The sequence below is a fragment of the Aulostomus chinensis genome, chromosome 10, assembly GCF_037954235.1.
Source record: "Aulostomus chinensis isolate RoL2024-O1b breed Wild chromosome 10, RoL_Achi_v1.0, whole genome shotgun sequence".
NCBI classification, from domain to species: Eukaryota; Metazoa; Chordata; class Actinopteri; order Syngnathiformes; family Aulostomidae; genus Aulostomus; species Aulostomus chinensis.
In genome coordinates this window covers 27,795,294-27,812,700 of record NC_141329.1, presented here as the reverse complement: position 1 = coordinate 27,812,700, position 17,407 = coordinate 27,795,294, and the positions used below count along the sequence as shown (strand labels likewise).

The following is a 17,407-nucleotide window of genomic DNA, read 5'->3' as shown; positions in this document are numbered from 1 at the left end:
AACTCTTATTTAAATGAGCTTCGAAAAAAGTTCAGTTTGGCACAAAGCTGCTGAAATTGTTCCAGACCTCAGACCTGCTCCTGGGCTGCTTCTCTGGTTCTGAATCAGGTTCTATGAAGCAGGATAAACTGGAAAGCTGCTAAGTGTGACAGAAAAAGCTGGCAGCACCGCTGATGGAAGAAATGCAGATTTCTACACAACTCTGTGTTTCATGTCGTCTGACACAAGGATGAAAAACAAACAAACATGTAAAATAAACCCGACTCGAGGGAGAAATTAGTCCGAGCCGGCCAAATTGGTTTCAAGCTGGGAATCAAAGATCCTCGGTAAAGTCAGGTTTGGAAGTCGGAGCGGCGCCAGGTTCAACAGAGCGGCCTGACACATCGCTCCATCAGATTTTGTGATTTGGCAAAGGAGGGACACTTACGGCTTCATCCATCTGCGAGCCTGAGACAAACGGCCTTTGACACATCTTGTGCGTCTTTGTGTGTGCGTGTGCAGGCATGTGTGTATATGTCTCAACCCGTGTGATTTACAGGACGGTGGTGGCGGTCATGTCCATTCAAGTAGTGTTGTCTTTAGGTCTAGCCAGTAGCTTCCCGCACCCTCACACACTCTACGCTTCACCCGACACATGCTGTCCAGATGCTGGCCAACATTCCTGAGAGTCTCATCACACTCGTGGACATTTTATGTCTCCTCACACTGTCCTGACATTGTCCCAGTCCAAATCTGTTTGTCCGCATTGAAAGCAGCTATAAAGAGTTCGGAGGCCCTCAGAGGGACTGAGCCGCAGCCTCGTATCTCTGGGGGCTCTAGAATCATGAAAAACGTCTGGCAGGATGTCAGCGTTGGTGCCAGCGGGTTTGAAAAGTAAATTTTCCTGTAAAATCAAACCAAAAGATCAAAATTAGATAGTTTAGAACATCCGGAAGCACAAAGAATCATCGGATTCTATGATTGTCCGCGTTCAGACGTTTTAACACATGAACTTAGTCTTCAAGGCTCAGTGTAGACGATTGAACGTGTCAGTCGCTGGTCTTGTCTACGTGTTGTTGTCTCCCTCACGCTCCAGCAGCTTCCACCGTCTCTGTGGGTGAGGAGCTGCTGCTCTCAGGTTCCTCTGCTTGCTTGTTGACATCAGGGCTGTAACATGGATGTTGAAGTTCAGTTTTGTTTGTCAGAGGTTTGTGGGACAGGCGGTCTGAAGTGCCCCTTGGACCCCCGACTGCTGTCCTGATCACCACATAGTCGAGTGCTGAACGAATCAAGCAGTGTTAGCTTCAGCCTGCAGCACCGTAGTCAGTGGATTCATCCTGAGATGGGGACTTGGACTTGGACTCAAGACTACACTTGGTAGTTAAAGACCCCGGACTTGACGAGACGTTATGACTTGATTGTGTTTAGTGTATGTTTTCAGTTTAAATATTGAGTAAATGAGGTCAAATGGGTTTTAAAATGACGCAAATACGAGTGTGGAGCAAAAGAAGTTGAAGTAAATATCTTTAAAAAACGGAGTAAATGATGTAAATGCGCTTTTAAAATGGAGTCAATTTCAGTTGAAATCAGTAAATGAAGCACATACAGGTTGGTAATGGGGTAAATAAGTGACTTGGCTTGATGTCACTGACATCAATAACTTGAGACTTGAAGGTGAAGACTCGAGACTCGCACTTGTGGGACTGGATCCCGTCTGGGCGGATACGCTGCTGGTCTGGGGTGGGAAGCCGCTTTTGTGGGTCAAGGTTTATTTACGTGATACAAATGAGGCATGCAGGATTTTCCCGGCGATGCTGCTCGCTGACCTTGGCGACCGACGTCATGTAATCTGTCTTGAGGCGTTCCTGCGAGGGAGAGAGGGACACAGAGAGAGAGAGAGAGAAAGAGAGGGAGGGAGAGAGAGACGTGCAAAGTCCTCACGATGTTGTACTTTACGACTGCATGCGCAAACATCCTGAAGCTGTGGAGGAGTCTAACCTGAACCTGCAACACGACAGCTTCCACTCTCGCCATCCTAGTTTCCAGCGGAGGTGAACTCTAAGAAATAAACAACCAAATCCTTCAAGTCTGAGTGGTTCTGGTGTCACTGAGGTGACATGACAAACCCAGCAGGTGCAATCACAACAGAGAAAATTACTCAGGAATATGAAGATAAGATAAAGCTGTCATGATCCTGCAGAGAAACTGGGTCAACGCAAACACTGCAGGAAGGAAACCTTCATAAAACACTAAATATGCTGCGGTATATTATGTAATTAATCATGTAGCATTATCTACACAGAACTCAGCTGTTCAAGTGTGGGAATAGATTTCTAGACAAATGTGAACACTGTGGCGCAGCACATGAGCTCGCTCAGCCCAGCGCTCGCCGCACAGGCTTCATCAAAGCGGCTCTAACAAGGAGTTGTGTTTTGACTTCAGCTGATGTCTTTCACCGCCGCTTCACTTCTTTGTGTCTCCAGATCCTAGAAAGAGCCTGTCACGTAGTTTTAGCTCGATGCTAATGGAGATTAGGGGCTAACAACAGCAAACGTGTCTGTGTACAGACGCTCCAGTGCCTCTGGATTTGAGCTAAAAACAAAAACCAACAACAGACAAAGATGGTGTTGGTGTATGTGGCGACGCTCCTGCATTGCCAGGAAGAAGCATGCTGCTCTATTGGCAGAGCTGGCCACTTCCTGTTAGCCCTCCGCTAACTTGAATGTGGATAAACAATTGAACCACGGAGCTCCTTAGACTTTCCAGATGATATCAGACCAGCGGGACACCTTATGACTGGCATCACATGGAGGTTTGGTGACGCTCAACCCAGTTTAGTCATTATTTTTCAAACCAAAACCACAACCACAGTTTAGCTGACAGTGGGCGTCGTTCTGCGCTCCAGCGTTGATGAACTCTGTTGTGGTTCAAATATGTTTTTAACTGTTGTCCAATGATGAGCTGAGTCTTCCTTCATCTGCTGCTGGCGCAGCTTTGCTTGACAGCGGCGAGGCAGCCTGCTGTCAGGGAACGTTTCCCCTCTCCCCCTGTGTCGATGGTTCTGTTTTGATCGATACCGTCCTCCTCTCGGTCCCTCCCCTCACATACACACACACACACACACACACACACACACATACACACGTACACACACGCACGCACACACGTACACACACGCACGCACATACATACACGCACACACGTACACACACGCACGCACATACATACACGCACTCACGTACACACACGCACGCACATACATACACGCACTCACGTACACACACGCACGCACATACATACACGCACTCACGTACACACACCTTCAGGTTAAATGTAATCAGCCGCCTCCTCTGTGTTCATCTCTCAGGCCAGTGTTTTTATCTCGGGTCTCTTTGCAACACCCACGGCTGCCGGAGCAAAGTCCAGCCTCTTATCTGTACCTCTGCTGGCCAGTCAGTCTGTCTGACACACCAACTGTCTATCTGTCTGTCTGTCTTTCCGAGCTGCAGCTTGACCTGCCCGACAGTCTGTCTCATTTACTGTCTGACTGCTTCTTTACAGCAGTTCTGTCTCACCCTCTCTCTTGAGTAGCTTCATTATGTCACGCGCTCAAATTATTTTTATCTGAATGTTTCCATGATTGATGTCATTTATTCGGCTTCAAGCCCGGGAGCCAGCAGTAGAACCAGTTGATCACATGGATCGTCTAACGAGGAGTGCAGCAGACATGAAACTTGGCCCAATATTGGAAATCATGCACAACAACCTCTCAAGAAACAAGCAGTCGGCCAGACTTTTGGTGGCATTACAGTCCCTCCTCCCCTTCCCAAGAAAGTTTGAAAGGCCACTGTCACACACACACACACACACACACACACACACACACACACACACACTATGAGTCCAACTGGGACACCTAATTTAACACCATGGCCACTCCAAACTCGTCGGAACACAAACCTGTGATATGGAACCCACCAGCTTCTTACTTCCCTCTGTGCTGCCTCATCCTGCGTATTCACTGTTTTGAATCACGTTCGGCCACTCGTTCTCTGGCGGTGGGAGACGGGTCACCCAGCTGTCCCTGGAGGATTTTTCCGGGGTAAAAAAAATCTGGCCTTTATGCGGCGATGTGCAGCGACGGGCTGATTCTCTGCCTCTTCATATTCAGGAGTGTGATGGCGAGCCTCAGGAGGCAGAGCGGCCGTAATCAGAGGCTCACTGGTTTGATCCCTGGCTCATCCGGAGACCTCGAGCCGGACTCTGAAGCCCTAATTGCTCCTGATGAGCCGGCTGGCAGCCTCGGCCATCGGCGTAGGAACGAGGCAACCTCGTAAAAGCAGCCTTTCAGCGTTGTGACTGTTTCTCAGGCTGGTTAACTGCCAAACTGTCTGTCAGCCTCCCAGTTTAATAGCTACAGGTCAGCCGGGTCAAGTGTTTACTGTCAAACTGACTTACCAACAGCCTCTGCATTTCATATAGTTACAATTTATAGTTTAATAATTCTCTTGTTATTCAATCTGACGACCTTTAATGATTCATCAGCAGGATTATTAGTTTGACATCAGCGTTCCTGCATTGGAGTTCATAGATGAGAAACAATTGACTTGTTTAGCTCGGCGCTGCAGTGAGATCAGGGGAAGATCTGGAGGGATCATTTCACCTCGAACTAATTGCCATTTATCTGTCATCCAGCCAATTTATTTTCCATAAAGGAGAGAGTATAGCCTGAGGGTAGAACTGTGCTCCTCTCTCCCTCCCTCCGTTCCCTCCCTCTCCTCAGGCAATAACAAGAGTAAACAGAACATCCACCTAACAGGATCCAGGATGCACTGCCTCATTTGCATTGCACATCTTGAACACGCACCACCCTCTTTTCTTTCTTGTCACTTAGTCCGTTTGTTTGCTAAGACTTCGTTTTTTGTTTTTTTGGTTTTTTTTACCAGCATGAATTAAAGGTGTTATAAAGACACAGCGATATGATGAAATGAAGGCGCAGCAGTTCATTTCTGTGTGCGACATCTCAGCACAGAGGCTCTTTGTGCAGGTGTGTTATGCTGCTCCGCTCCACGCTCGATTTACCTGCCCGAGGGCAGCTGTCAGCAAGTGTTCAACAGAAAGACTGTTGCACCTCAGGAGACAAATATACCCAAAAAAATGACAGTGGTGTCACCCGCTCCTCTCTACAGCATCACAGCAACAGTGCAAAACACACGGCACACTGGGTTTCTAGTAAGATTTTATCTTTAGTCAGCTGACCTCAAAACCGTCCTCTGCTTTAATTCATCACCCCATGAGATGAAACTTTACTTTATGGCGTGGAGAAATGGGCAGCGCCTTCCAATAAAACAAATGGAACCAGGGCTCTAAAAAAGATTGGGATTAGAAACCAGCTTGCATCTCAGTCGTGAGCACCGGTGAAAGTGTCGACTCAAAGATGCGGGGCGGTCCTGAGTCCAGTTCTGCTGCTGCTGCTGCTGCTGCTGCTGCTGCTGCTGCTGCTGCTGCTGCGTGGCAGACGAGGGAGGGGTGGAGGGATGTCCTCGCGGCCGTGAACTTTGTCGTTAGTACTTCATTAAATATTGAAAGAAAAATAATCTGGGAAGGTAATTACATTTGTTTGTTTTTTTTAAACTAAATTCCAGTGGGTTGTGTTGGCTAAAAGAAAAAGTGAGAGGGAGAATTAAGGGGGGGGGGGGGGTGAATCAAGACGTGTGTATGATGTAAAGTGAAAATCAAGACTGCTTTATTAAAGCTTATACACTCATTTTCTACACCAGATTCAAGAAATACTTCACCTAAAAAAAATGGGTTTTGCCTTTCAAATGGGCGCTCAGGTGTTTTTCCCCTCACTCATCACTTTGTGACTCCAGAATGCAGGAAGAGCCAGCCACGTATATTCAGCCGGAAGATACTGCTGCTCCCTAGCCACCAACTGCTAACAACACCAAAACTGTCCAAAAATGTCTGTCATCGAGCTCCCATCATTTGGGATTATCGGCTGTGTGTGCTCAGTAGTCCACAAACTCCTGGACCTACCAGCTGACTCGGCGCGACCCTGCTGGCAGAGGCGCAGTTACTGTTTTTAGTGCAACTGAGAGTGTTGGTGGGTTACTGAGCACACGACAGGATGAAGAAGACGCAGATTCTACGAGTAAACCGACATTTTTGGACGGTTTTGCTGTTGTTGGTAGATATGGGGCACCATTAGCTTCAAGCTAAATATACGTGGCTGGCTCTTTCTGCATCCTAAAGGCACAAAGACTTAATGCAGTGGCCGAGGGGAAAAAAAACAACCGTCTTTGGGAGCTCTCACGTAGGGATGTTGGGTCACCCTCTGCTCAGATCTCCCTCTAACTCTTTTCAGAATCTTCAAAAAGGCAAAAAGTTGGCGTTCTGGTGCGGGATTTTTGGGTGGCGGCCTGACTGCCGTTGCAGGGCACGAATGTGGATTTTGGTGCTCATCATTTATGTTGGAATCCCACCAGAAAGATGTCTTTGAACAGCAGGAGCAATGACAAGAAAAACCTGTTTCAGTGTCAACAGCAGCATCTGCGTATTATTGTTCGACCTGGAAAACATTCGAGGAGGACTTTGTAATTTATTGAGACGTGCCGACTGTTATCGGATATTCTGGACTTGGTCAGCCGAGGGGGGTCATGAATTTAGAGCTTTTTAACTTCTGCATTCCTGCACCTTTAACACCTCAAGGCCTCAGCAGGTTCGATGTGGATCTGCTCTAATCTGTTTCCCTGGCGCACTGAACTGAACGCACTATCAGCTCGGTCCCCTGATTACTGCGAAGGGACATATCAGAGTGACATTTTAGAGGCAGCCAGGTTGGTCATACCTGGAGAGTGTAGTGTGTGCGTGCAGGTGTGTGTGTGTGTGTGTGTGTGTGTGTGTGTGTGTGTGTGTCTTTGTAGCTGTGGAGACCATATCAGACGGGGGTTCTCCTATCTTATCAAACCAACTGCTCTAAAGGGACTATTGTGTATGCAAGGTGACGAACTGCTTTAGATTCCCACTCAAGCCAGTGACCAGTGCGATTGTGTGTGTGCGTGCATGTGTGTTGATGTGTGTGTATATTATCAGTCTCTGCAGAAACAGGTAACCATGTTCTCTGTCATTGTGAACCAGAGCAGCCGTGTTTTTATGTGCGTGTGCATGCATCAGTACATTTCAAGCCCTGCTGCTCTCCGTTGCCGGGCTCGACGTAGCAGAGAAGAAAAGGCTGCAACGAACGCGTGACGACGGGAACAACAGAGAGCCGGGTTGAGCGACAGACAGGTAGACATGCAGACCGAGGCCTGGCAAGAGGGCCAGGACCAGCAGATAGGACGGCGATACAGAGCAGCTGCAGAAGCCGGACTCAAAAGAACTGTTACCTGTTTATATTCTGCAGATGTCACTGACTCAGTCGCTGGTCTGGTATCAGATGGGCTTGCCTGTGAAATGTAAAAAAAAAAAGAAGAAGTCCCTCGATTTTGCCAAAAGGTTTTTACGCTCGCTTGAGGTTGAGGTTTGGTTTTTGCCTTTTCGAAAAGAGTAAATATGAATCAGCTCTGACACGGCAAGTCTGTAAAGGAACCTAAAAGTTGTGGGTTTTGTTTTTTTTGTTTTTTGCCTTTGAATACTTGAGCTCACAAATATGTATTTTCCCTTTGTTACTTCTTATGATTCCAGAATGCAGGAAGATCCAGCCAAGTACTGTGTAATTAGCTTGAAGCTAATGGAGACGGGTGGCTAACAACAGCGCAACTGTCCGTAGCTGAGAGTTTATAAAGTGCATCATCAGATGGAATCGTTGCCTTCTTCATCCAGTAAAAAGGCTTTCACTTGAGCCAAAACACAAACATAACAAATATTACAGCGCTCCATTTCTAATAGCTTAATACGTGCATGGGGTCAAAGGTCAATGGTGTGATGAACCTTTCTGTTGTTGTTTCTGGGTTCATTGCTCCCCCTCATTCAGTGTTCATGGTCATATTTGGACTCGCTGTCCTGCTCGTAAACAAAAACAAAAAAACCCTTGAACGTGTTCAATCCGTCAAAGGTCCTGTCCTTGTGTTCATCTTATTTATGTATCGTGTGTCTGTTTCCATCATGAATTCATCAAAACCGGTCCAATATTCATCAAATTCTGCTGGAATTGGGACGCAGTTCTTCACGGTGTAATGCTGAAGCACACGAGAGTTGTTCCTGAACCTGTTGGTGTGCTGGTGTTGCTCAAAGCGATGGCCTCTGGGATCCGTTGGGACTCCTGTTATTCTCCACATGTTCTAGTGACTCTGCTGGTTCCTTGGTGGCTCTGTGTGTACCACGCTAGCGGTTGATGCTAAATAGAGGAGGAGCTAATGTAGCTGGTGGTGGAGCAGCAGACCCAGTAGGTCCTCCCTCTCCCCTGTTTTTGTTGTGTTTACGTGCTGATAGTTTTGCCAGCGCCGGGTCAGATCCAGGTCAGCGAGACTCTCTGAAGCGGTGCGGTCCTGCTGGGCGAGTGATGCCGCCGGGGCTGGTGGCCTGAGTGGAGGGGCGCTTTGAGGCTCTCAGTGTGAGGCGGCCATGTTTAGTCTACCAATCCTGCATGTCACACACCACAGTCATTTGGTCAGGAGCTGTTTCAACAAAACGCTGCTATTCCTGCGCCGCCGCCGTGGCAGCCGGCAGCTCGTCAGAGGAGGAGGGTGATGGTGGGTCACTCTGGTTCTACTGGCCGCTGCTCGACTGACTGATGTTCCACCGGCTGCTGTTCTAGAGGCTGTTGCTCTAGAGACTGCTGTTCTAGAGGCTGTTGCTCTAGAGACTGCTGTTCTAGAGGCTGTTGTTCTAGAGACTGCTGTTCTAGAGGCTGCTGTTCTAGAGGCTGCTGTTCTAGAGACTGTTGTTCTAGAGGCTGCTGTTCTAGAGGCTGCTGTTCTAGAGGCTGCTGTTCTAGAGGCTGCTGTTCTAGAGGCTGTTGTTCTAGAGACTGCTGTTCTAGAGGCTGCTGTTCTAGAGGCTGTTTGATTAGAGACCTTGACTTGTATCGTATCATTACTCTTCTGCTGTTTTATTTGGGTATTTCTGCTTTTACTTCAGTACAGGAACTTTGTACTTCTTCTGCCAGTGATGACATCACACCTGAGGTGACCACATTCAAGAGGAAGTGGAAAAAGTCCGGATGTGTCGTACGTGTTAACGGAGGACTGGTGTTCCATCAAACTTGATTTTATTAGTTGGTGAGCAGCATGAGGTCATTTTTAACTTGGCCCAAAACCAAACTCGGCCTTACTTCCCAGAATGAACCAATCAGGCCGCGGCCAGCGGGAGCGATGAGGTCACTGATGGCAGCGATGGTCATTGATGCGTCAGTCGTCTCTCAGCAAGATCGGTGGTTGTGTGGCTGGAGCTTCCAGCCGGGAGCTACCATCATAGCAAGATGAGCCGCGGCACGGCTGACTCATGTTCAGGTGTGAGCTCAGGCTTCCTCAGGTATCTCTGAATGTTCATTTCATAACGTTGCCGACTTCCTGTCAAGCGTTCCTCTTGGGTTTTAAGGCCACGTCGCGGAATATTTCATTAGAACCAGCCAGGCTGACATGGAACCACTCATTCTTTTGTGACAGTGTGGTGGCTACAGAAGCGTTTTGCATTCATCAGAGAATAAAAATCCCTGTTCTTCTGATTTAAAAAATTAATTATCTTGTTATTTTTATAAAAAAAAAAGGGGGATTTTTCTTTTTAGTGAGTGCGATGCGCCCGTGTACCTGGCGGAGGAAGATGCTCGTGAAAACCAGAATAATGGGTTCTTGAAGAGAGAACCCTGACAGATTCATGTGCAGATTAATACCAAATCTAATCTGATGCTCCTCAACTCAGCCTTTCTTATCCAATATTTTATTTAATCTAAATCCATCCTCAGGTTTTGTTTTTTGGAATTACGGCTCTAACTGACGGACAAATCAACACAGGTGGAGGTGATGAACGCAGAGCCGTCAGTCCCATGGGATTTTTTTTTTTAAATGTAATTCTTAAAATCCTGCCTGTAAACTGTGAAAGCAGCACCGTTGCTGAGGAAGAGGAAAAAAAACAACAACAACAAAAAAAAAAACAATGCACAACTTCTCCCCATTTTTTGCCTTTTTAATAAGAAAAAAAAAGAAACATGAATGATTTTAATTACTTTGAAACCGACAGAAACAACGAAGGGAGAAAACAATATATTATTTCAACACAGAAGTCTGAAAAGCAACCTAGCTTAAATAAGACATGTCTCTCTGGAACTCAGATATGCTCCACAGAGGACGCCGCCGTGTGACCTCCGTCGTCCTCTTCACCAGAACAACCCTTCAATAGATTATTGATCTCTGATCAGATCAGTGGCCGGTTCAAGAGAATGCACTTTTTTTTTTCTTTTTCTTTTTTTTTGGACAGCGAGGGATATTTGACACCTTTGGTTGTACTGATCTGTGACAGCGTCGGTGGACGGTCCTTAGTATTGTTGTAACGCACACGCACGCACACACACTCACGCACACACACTATCAGCCCGCCCAGCCAGTGGGAGCTCCATAGTGCAAAGTACTGTATGTAAATCCTCCCATAGTGCATCTCTCCTCCCTCCACTGTTGTAGTAACTGACTGACCTCAGAAAGCATCATAGGTAACAACAGGTTTAAATGATTTGAAGTCTTTACCACAGTTACTTTGCCTCTTTCCTTCACGCTGAGCTCCAGCAAAGATAAAATGGCTTTTTTTTTTCTCCTCATATCAACCAAAAACATATTAAAAAAAAAAAAAAAAAGCTCCATTAACATGAGCCTGATTTACGGGAACAAATGAGAAATGTAACACAAGATGGTCTCCCACTGCAGTAACACCTGTCTAAAGCAGTAATCTGAAACTGAAAAAAAGAACAACAACTACTCACATTCGGTTGTAACTGGCTGACAATACAAGATATATTAAAATTTATTCCCTTCATAAATAAATGCAAATATCCCCCCAACACACATTTCCTCTATTTACATTTTGTACAAAGCCAATTGAGCTCCTGCAGCAGATGCCAGTGATGATGAGTTGGACATCTTCAGTTTTCTGTCCTCCGTGTAACCAGCCTGTCTCCATCAGTGTAAAAAAAAAGAAGAAGAAGAAGAAGAAGAAGAAAGAAATAAAAGAAAAAAAGAAGTTATTTAGTCCCTCACACTTGGCGGCCATTTTAGATGCGAGTCTCCCTCGCTGAGCCGGAGAGGGAACAAGACAGAAAGAGGAAGAGGGTCCATTTTAGAAAAGAGGCTCCATCTTGGCTGACCTTTGTTATGTGTTTGGGGTGGGGTGGGGGGTGGGGGGCCAATGAGCGTCCATATTAGGAGGCGTTGAGTACTGAGCGGCTGTACAGAGTTTGGTAGTAAGCACCAGAGTCCATGGCGGCCGGCCCGGGGCTGTCGTAGATCTGCTTGGCCCCCACGGGAGAGCCGCTGGTGTAGCTGTTGTATGCCATCACCTGGTCCTGGTAGGACTTGAGGTCCATCTTCTGCTCGTTGGACATGAGGTTGGTGATGGAGAACGGGTGGTTGAAGTTGTAGTGGGGGTCCAGAGACTTGAGGGCGTCGCTCTGTAGGTCCAGGTGCTGCTGCATGGCGCTGGGGAGGAGGTGGGTGCTGCCCGCTAAGGACTGGGAGTGGAGGAGTGGGTTGGAGGAGGTGGCGGAGAGGGACAAGGAGGATGGAGGGATGGAGGAGGAGGTGGAGGAGGAAGGAGGGAGGGAGACAGGTGGGCTGTGGAGGTGTGATGAGGACAGTGGAGGACAGTCCAGTGGAACCAGGGAGTTTCGGGGGTGGGGCTGGTCGTCTGAGGACCCGGGATGGGAGTTGTCTGAGTGGGCGGAGTCAGCTCCTTCTGATGCTCCTGTGGGGCTTCGCTCCTCCCCCAGGTGGTCTCCGCTCAGGCCTCCTTTACCTGAGCCCCCCTCCTTGCCTCCTTTCTTGGCCATCTTGTCCTCGATCTTGAAGCGTTTCTGGCGCCTCAGGTAGCAGCCATTCTCAAACATGTTGCCAGACTGGGGGTGCAGGGTCCAGTACGACCCCTTACCCGGCTTGTCCGGCGAGCGGGCCACCTTCACGAAGCAGTCGTTGAAGGAGAGCGAGTGGCGGATGGAGTTCTGCCAGCGCTGCTGATTCTCCCGGTAATAAGGGAACAAGTCCATGATCCACTGGTAGATCTCGTTCAGAGTGAGCATCTTGCTGCCGCTTTGCTGGATCGCCATGGTGATGAGGGAGATGTAGGAATATGGCGGCTTGGCGTGGGTCAGAGAACGCCGGTAAGGCTTTGGGGGGATCTCCTTAGGCCCAGCCCGGCTCAGGGACGCAGAAGAGGGGTATCCTAACTGGCTCATGGACTGGCCCATGTTCTGGTAGTGGGACAGTGAGCCCAGGGACCCAGGAGTAGCAGGGCCCAGCTGGGTCAGAGAGCCTGTGCTGAGGGAGGAGGCCACAGGGGAGAGGGGCATGTGGCCCGGGGCGGAACCCATGGAGGCCAGCGGGGAGCTGCTGAGGCTGGAGCTGGGGTAGGCCATGTTCATGCCTGCTGGGGAGGCGGCGGCCGGGTTCAGGTTGATGTAGCTGTTGATGGAGCCCATGGAGCCCATGGAGCCCAGACCAGAGTTCATGGTGCTGGGGGAGGAATACATCTGCAGAGGGAGGAAACACCCGGTCATTCACAACCAAACACCCGGAGAAGATCAGATAAATACCCCGGACTTCCAACATGACGTTGGAGCTTAAAAATACCTCTGTGGAATAAAAGTTTAAATGTGAAAGTGACGTGAGCCTCCATTGAAAAGTGTCTCCTCATCAATGCACAATGAAGCTCTCAGTGCGCGAGGCAGAGGCCGTGGATTTCACACACCGATGCGAAACCTGAAAATGCGTAAAAAGCGCGTCATGGTGCCCCGGGCTGAGACGGCCTCCTCCACCCGTGTCCACGGGAAAGACACACACACACACACACACACACACACACACACACACACACACACACACACACACACACACACACACACACACACACACACAACTCCGTCAGGGCTTCAACTTTAGTGGGTAAAAAAAAAGTGAGAGAAAGGAAAAAGGAAATAGAAATAAATTGTCTGAGATGAAGCGTTGCGGTGAGAGCAGGCACTGGTCACGTGGTTAAAGACTATCAGCTTCATTTGTCGGTGCTAATTTCATCAGCAGCTTCTTTATCAGCTCGCATCGACCTGATGAAATTAGCCTTAATTCAATTTAGAGGAGTCGGCCGCTCGGTCGCAGGCCTCGCTCACCGCAACCGGAGGCCTCCCGCTCCCGCCTCACCACAGTTACACCGTTTATTCGATTTATTTACATTGAATTATATTTGAATTTAATGTTTTATTATTATTATTATTATTATTATTATTTATATCAACTATAAGCCCTGTTTTTAAAATCTATATAATTGTATTTCAGCTGCGGTGTTGCGTTTTAAAATGTATTTTATAGAATATTGGGGTTTTTTGGGGGGGGGGTGGGTATTATTTTTTCTCTTCTGGTGCAACATTAGAAGAAAATTTTCCACATTTTATTTTAAAGAAAAACTTTTATTTGCTTTTCATATTTTTTTAAAATGCATTTATTTATTTATGTATTATTTTGAAATATTTTCTTTTCTCGACGAGGGAGTTAATGAATGCTGTAATTTTGATGATGGTGTTGTTATTTTGCGCGCGCGCGCGCGCGTGTGTGTGTGTGTGTGTGTGTGTGTGTGTGTGTGTGTGTGTGTGTCTTTACCTCGCTGGCCTCGCTGTAGAAAGTATTCCACTCTGGTAAATCATGAGCTTCCATTTTCACAGAGCTCAACATCCCCAACTCAACTCTTAGAAAGACAACTTCTTATCTGCCTCCGCACTTCTTCTTTTTATTTTTTTTTTAAGTATCAAAAACCAAAAAAAATTAAAAAAAAAAAATAAAAATGTAAAATCCTTCGTTTTCCAGAGGGGGAAGTTGTCACCTTCAAGTCAGAAGTACTTCGAGTGTGGAGGTGTGAGAGGATCTGAGTCCCTGCAGGAGTCAACAGTCAGGATTTCTTATTTTGTCACTCATCCATTGTTTCACAAGCTTGTTGACGCTCGGCGGATCTTCTCTTCTCTCCTGGCCCGGTTTTTTTCCACTCCACCGGTGGGGCCGAAGGACGCGGCGTGGCAGGCGGAGGTGTAGCGCGCAAATCCAGGAGAGAAAAGCTGGATCCTCCGCTTATAAGGTGCCGGTGGGTCCCGCCCCGCTGCTGACATTTGAATACGGTGCTCACATCCTGGAAGGGCCCTGCAAAAAAGGCCGATGTGGCCCCCTGGCGTGCTGTATATTGGCCCAGCGGCCACCCGGACGACTCCCACAATCCTTCAGGATAAAAGATGAGAGTTGGTGCTCGGGACCGGGTTCGAACCCGCGAGCCCGAGGAGTGAATTCAGAATAGAGAGAGAGAAGGGAAGACGCGCGGGACATGTGGAGGGATTTCTGGGAAATAAGGTCGTAATAGCAGGTTTTAACAGGGACCTCTGTGTGTGTGTTTGTTTGTGTGTGTGTGTGTGTGTGAGAGAGAGAGAGAGAGAGAGAGAGAGAGTGAGGGGGCGTTAAAGTTGTTAATTCCCTTGGCTATCACTTCTCCGGGGCTTTGCACCTTATTTGACTCTCCCCGTGTGTGTGTGTGTGTGTGTGTGTGTGTGTGTGGTGGGGGGCATCGCACCTCTCTCCAGATTCTTGGTTGTGATAGTCAAATATTTCTAAGATAGTGATCTAAAAGTGAGCCCCAGTGACCCCATATGAGGCAAAGGTCACAGTAAGCCTCTGCCCCCCCCCCCCCCCACACACACACACACACACACACAGTGCAATCATTGGTCGGTGAGCAGACTGGAATTTATCATCGCGACTCCGTTAGCATGACGTCATCCCATCAAGTTTCGTGTTCTGAATATTTGGTTCCCCTCCGTTCGATCCGGAGAGGAGGACGCGCCCCCAGACAATCAATAAATAATGCGGAGGGCCGCGGTGTGTGTGTGTGTGTGTGTGTGTGTGTGTTTGCGCGTGCGTGCGGGGGAATACACATCGGGCCCGGCCTCAGACGGAGGCCCGTGAATGTCAAAGCCTCGGCCTTAATGGCCGGTCAATGGACATGTAATTGATGCGCAGGCGGGAGGTCGACGGGATTAGGAGGAAATAACGCGCAGGAAGGCGTGAGGGCGCGCAGCCACAGCGGAGACGCGCAGGGAGCTCAGAACGGGAAACTTCTCTCCTTCGTTCGCTGTGTTACGGTTTGGTATTCGATATGGATCCGGGTGTCCTCTACTGTTTTATTTATTTAGCTGTTTTCCTGTCACCATCGCCCCCAAACCCCCCAACCCCCCACCACCTGCCAACGACCGGCGATTATCGGCTGTTTGCTGAGGTGGATCAACACGTGGAGGGAGCTCACACCTCCGTGTTTGTAATGATGTAATTAAGACTGGAGAGATGCCGATAATAAGGTTAGTCAGCGCCGAGCCGCGGGCTCCAGGAACCGGCCGGTCCGCCTGCCTCAGATGCAGGGATGAGGGAAACCCGGTTACCTTGGTGATGCGGGATGGGGCGGTGTACCTGTTGACATCTGCTGTGCTGAAACTGGTGTCAGTACGCGCGGATAAGAACAAGCAGATGTCACGTGCAGTGATGCAATAAAGTTCAAATCACAGGAATCAAATCAGGGATCGTCCAGCCTGATAGGCCCAAAACATGACCGATGTCTGTGCTCATTGATGACGTAGCGAGTTACCACGCCTCCCTGACGCGCCGAGCAGTGATTGAGGGCTGCAACTTTTCGCCTCTCAACGACTGAAAAAGATCATTTAAGCAATGCAACCAGAGCTCATCTCTTCTCTATCCTCCAAGTGCCAGGTCCTCATGTCGCTGCCTCCAGGTTTCTGCAGGTTTTACGTGTAAATGTGCAGCAACGACGAGGGAAAACGAAATAATTAAAAACAAGAATCACACAGCGACGGGGAACCCTGGAGAAGTCATGTGACACCAGGTGGACTCACGGATGAAGAGTCTGGTAGCCTAGATGGAGCAGGAAACAGAGGTCCCTCCTTTACGTCGTAGGGGGTCACGTGTTTCCCCAAACGCGCGAGGATGTTTGGACTCGTCTGTATTTTTCATGGCAATGCGAGCGTCTGTTGGAAGTGAGAGTTGTTAGGAACCCTCCCTGGACGGAAGGCAGGGTGACGACCGAATGTATTTAAAGGGCGAAGTCCTTCGCGGGACGGTGAAGATTTGGTTTTCCTCCTCCCAATCTGACTGGAAATGTAGGAACCAGGTTCCTTCACCCTGCGCCACATCCCAGGGCTGAGGTGTGACGTCACGACGCGTCTGAGGTTAGTGTCCTCCTCGCTCTGCAGGCCGTCTCTCACGCCAGCGGGCCCCGCCGCCGTCCATTAACACCTCTATAATTGCTTTAACAATAGTTGTAATGAGCTGACACTAATGGAGGAAACGACACATCACCCCCCCCCCCCCCTTCTACACAATGACATTAGCAGTTCTCTCATTCAAAGTGGACCTGTTGATCGCTGTCGGTTTGAGGTTCATTGAACGCAACACAAGTCCCCCCCCCCCCACCTTTCAAGGAATAAACGGATCCCGGATCCCCCCTCTTATTCCCTACTGTTACACCAGCCTGCGCTCCCCTCCCATGAACCAGTCTACCATCCAGTCCCCCATCAAGCTGGCTTGCTCTCCCTGCCTCCCCTTCCATGAACCAGTCCACCATCCAGTCCCCCATCAAGCTGGCTTGCTCTCCCTGCCTCCCCTTCCATGAACCAGTCCACCATCCAGTCCCCCATCAAGCTGGCTTGCTCTCCCTGCCTCCCCTCCCATGAACCAGTCCACCATCCAGTCCCCCATCAAGCTGGCTTGCTCTCCCTGCCTCCCCTCCCATGAACCAGTCCACCATCCAGTCCCCCATCAAGCTGGCTTGCTCTCCCTGCCTCCCCTCCCATGAACCAGTCTACCATCCAGTCCCCCATCAAGCTGGCTTGCTCTCCCTGCCTCCCCTCCCATGAACCAGTCTACCATCCAGTCCCCCATCAAGCTGGCTTGCTCTCCCTGCCTCCCCTCCCATGAACCAGTCCACCATCCAGTCCCCCATCAAGCTGGCTTGCTCTCCCTGCCTCCCCTCCCATGAACCAGTCTACCATCCAGTCCCCCATCAAGCTGGCTTGCTCTCCCTGCCTCCCCTCCCATGAACCAGTCTACCATCCAGTCCCCCATCAAGCTGGCTTGCTCTCCCTGCCTCCCCTCCCATGAGCCAGTCTACCATCCAGTCCCCCATCAAGCTGGCTTGCTCTCCCTGCCTCCCCTCCCATGAACCAGTCTACCATCCAGTCCCCCATCAAGCT

General features: G+C 49.0%; 1 protein-coding gene across 1 annotated transcript; it reads right to left on the bottom strand.

Annotated features, from left to right (window-relative positions):
- Positions 1-9,917: 9,917 nt before the first annotated feature.
- Positions 9,918-14,293, bottom strand: foxa3 (forkhead box A3). Its single transcript, XM_086215291.1, has 2 exons — positions 13,770-14,293; positions 9,918-12,649 (listed from the first exon to the last, which is right to left on the bottom strand). The coding sequence occupies exons 1-2, from the start codon at positions 13,839-13,841 to the stop codon at positions 11,327-11,329; spliced, it is 1,395 nt and encodes a 464-aa protein (XP_086071417.1). The 5' UTR covers positions 13,842-14,293; the 3' UTR covers positions 9,918-11,326.
- Positions 14,294-17,407: the final 3,114 nt, after the last annotated feature.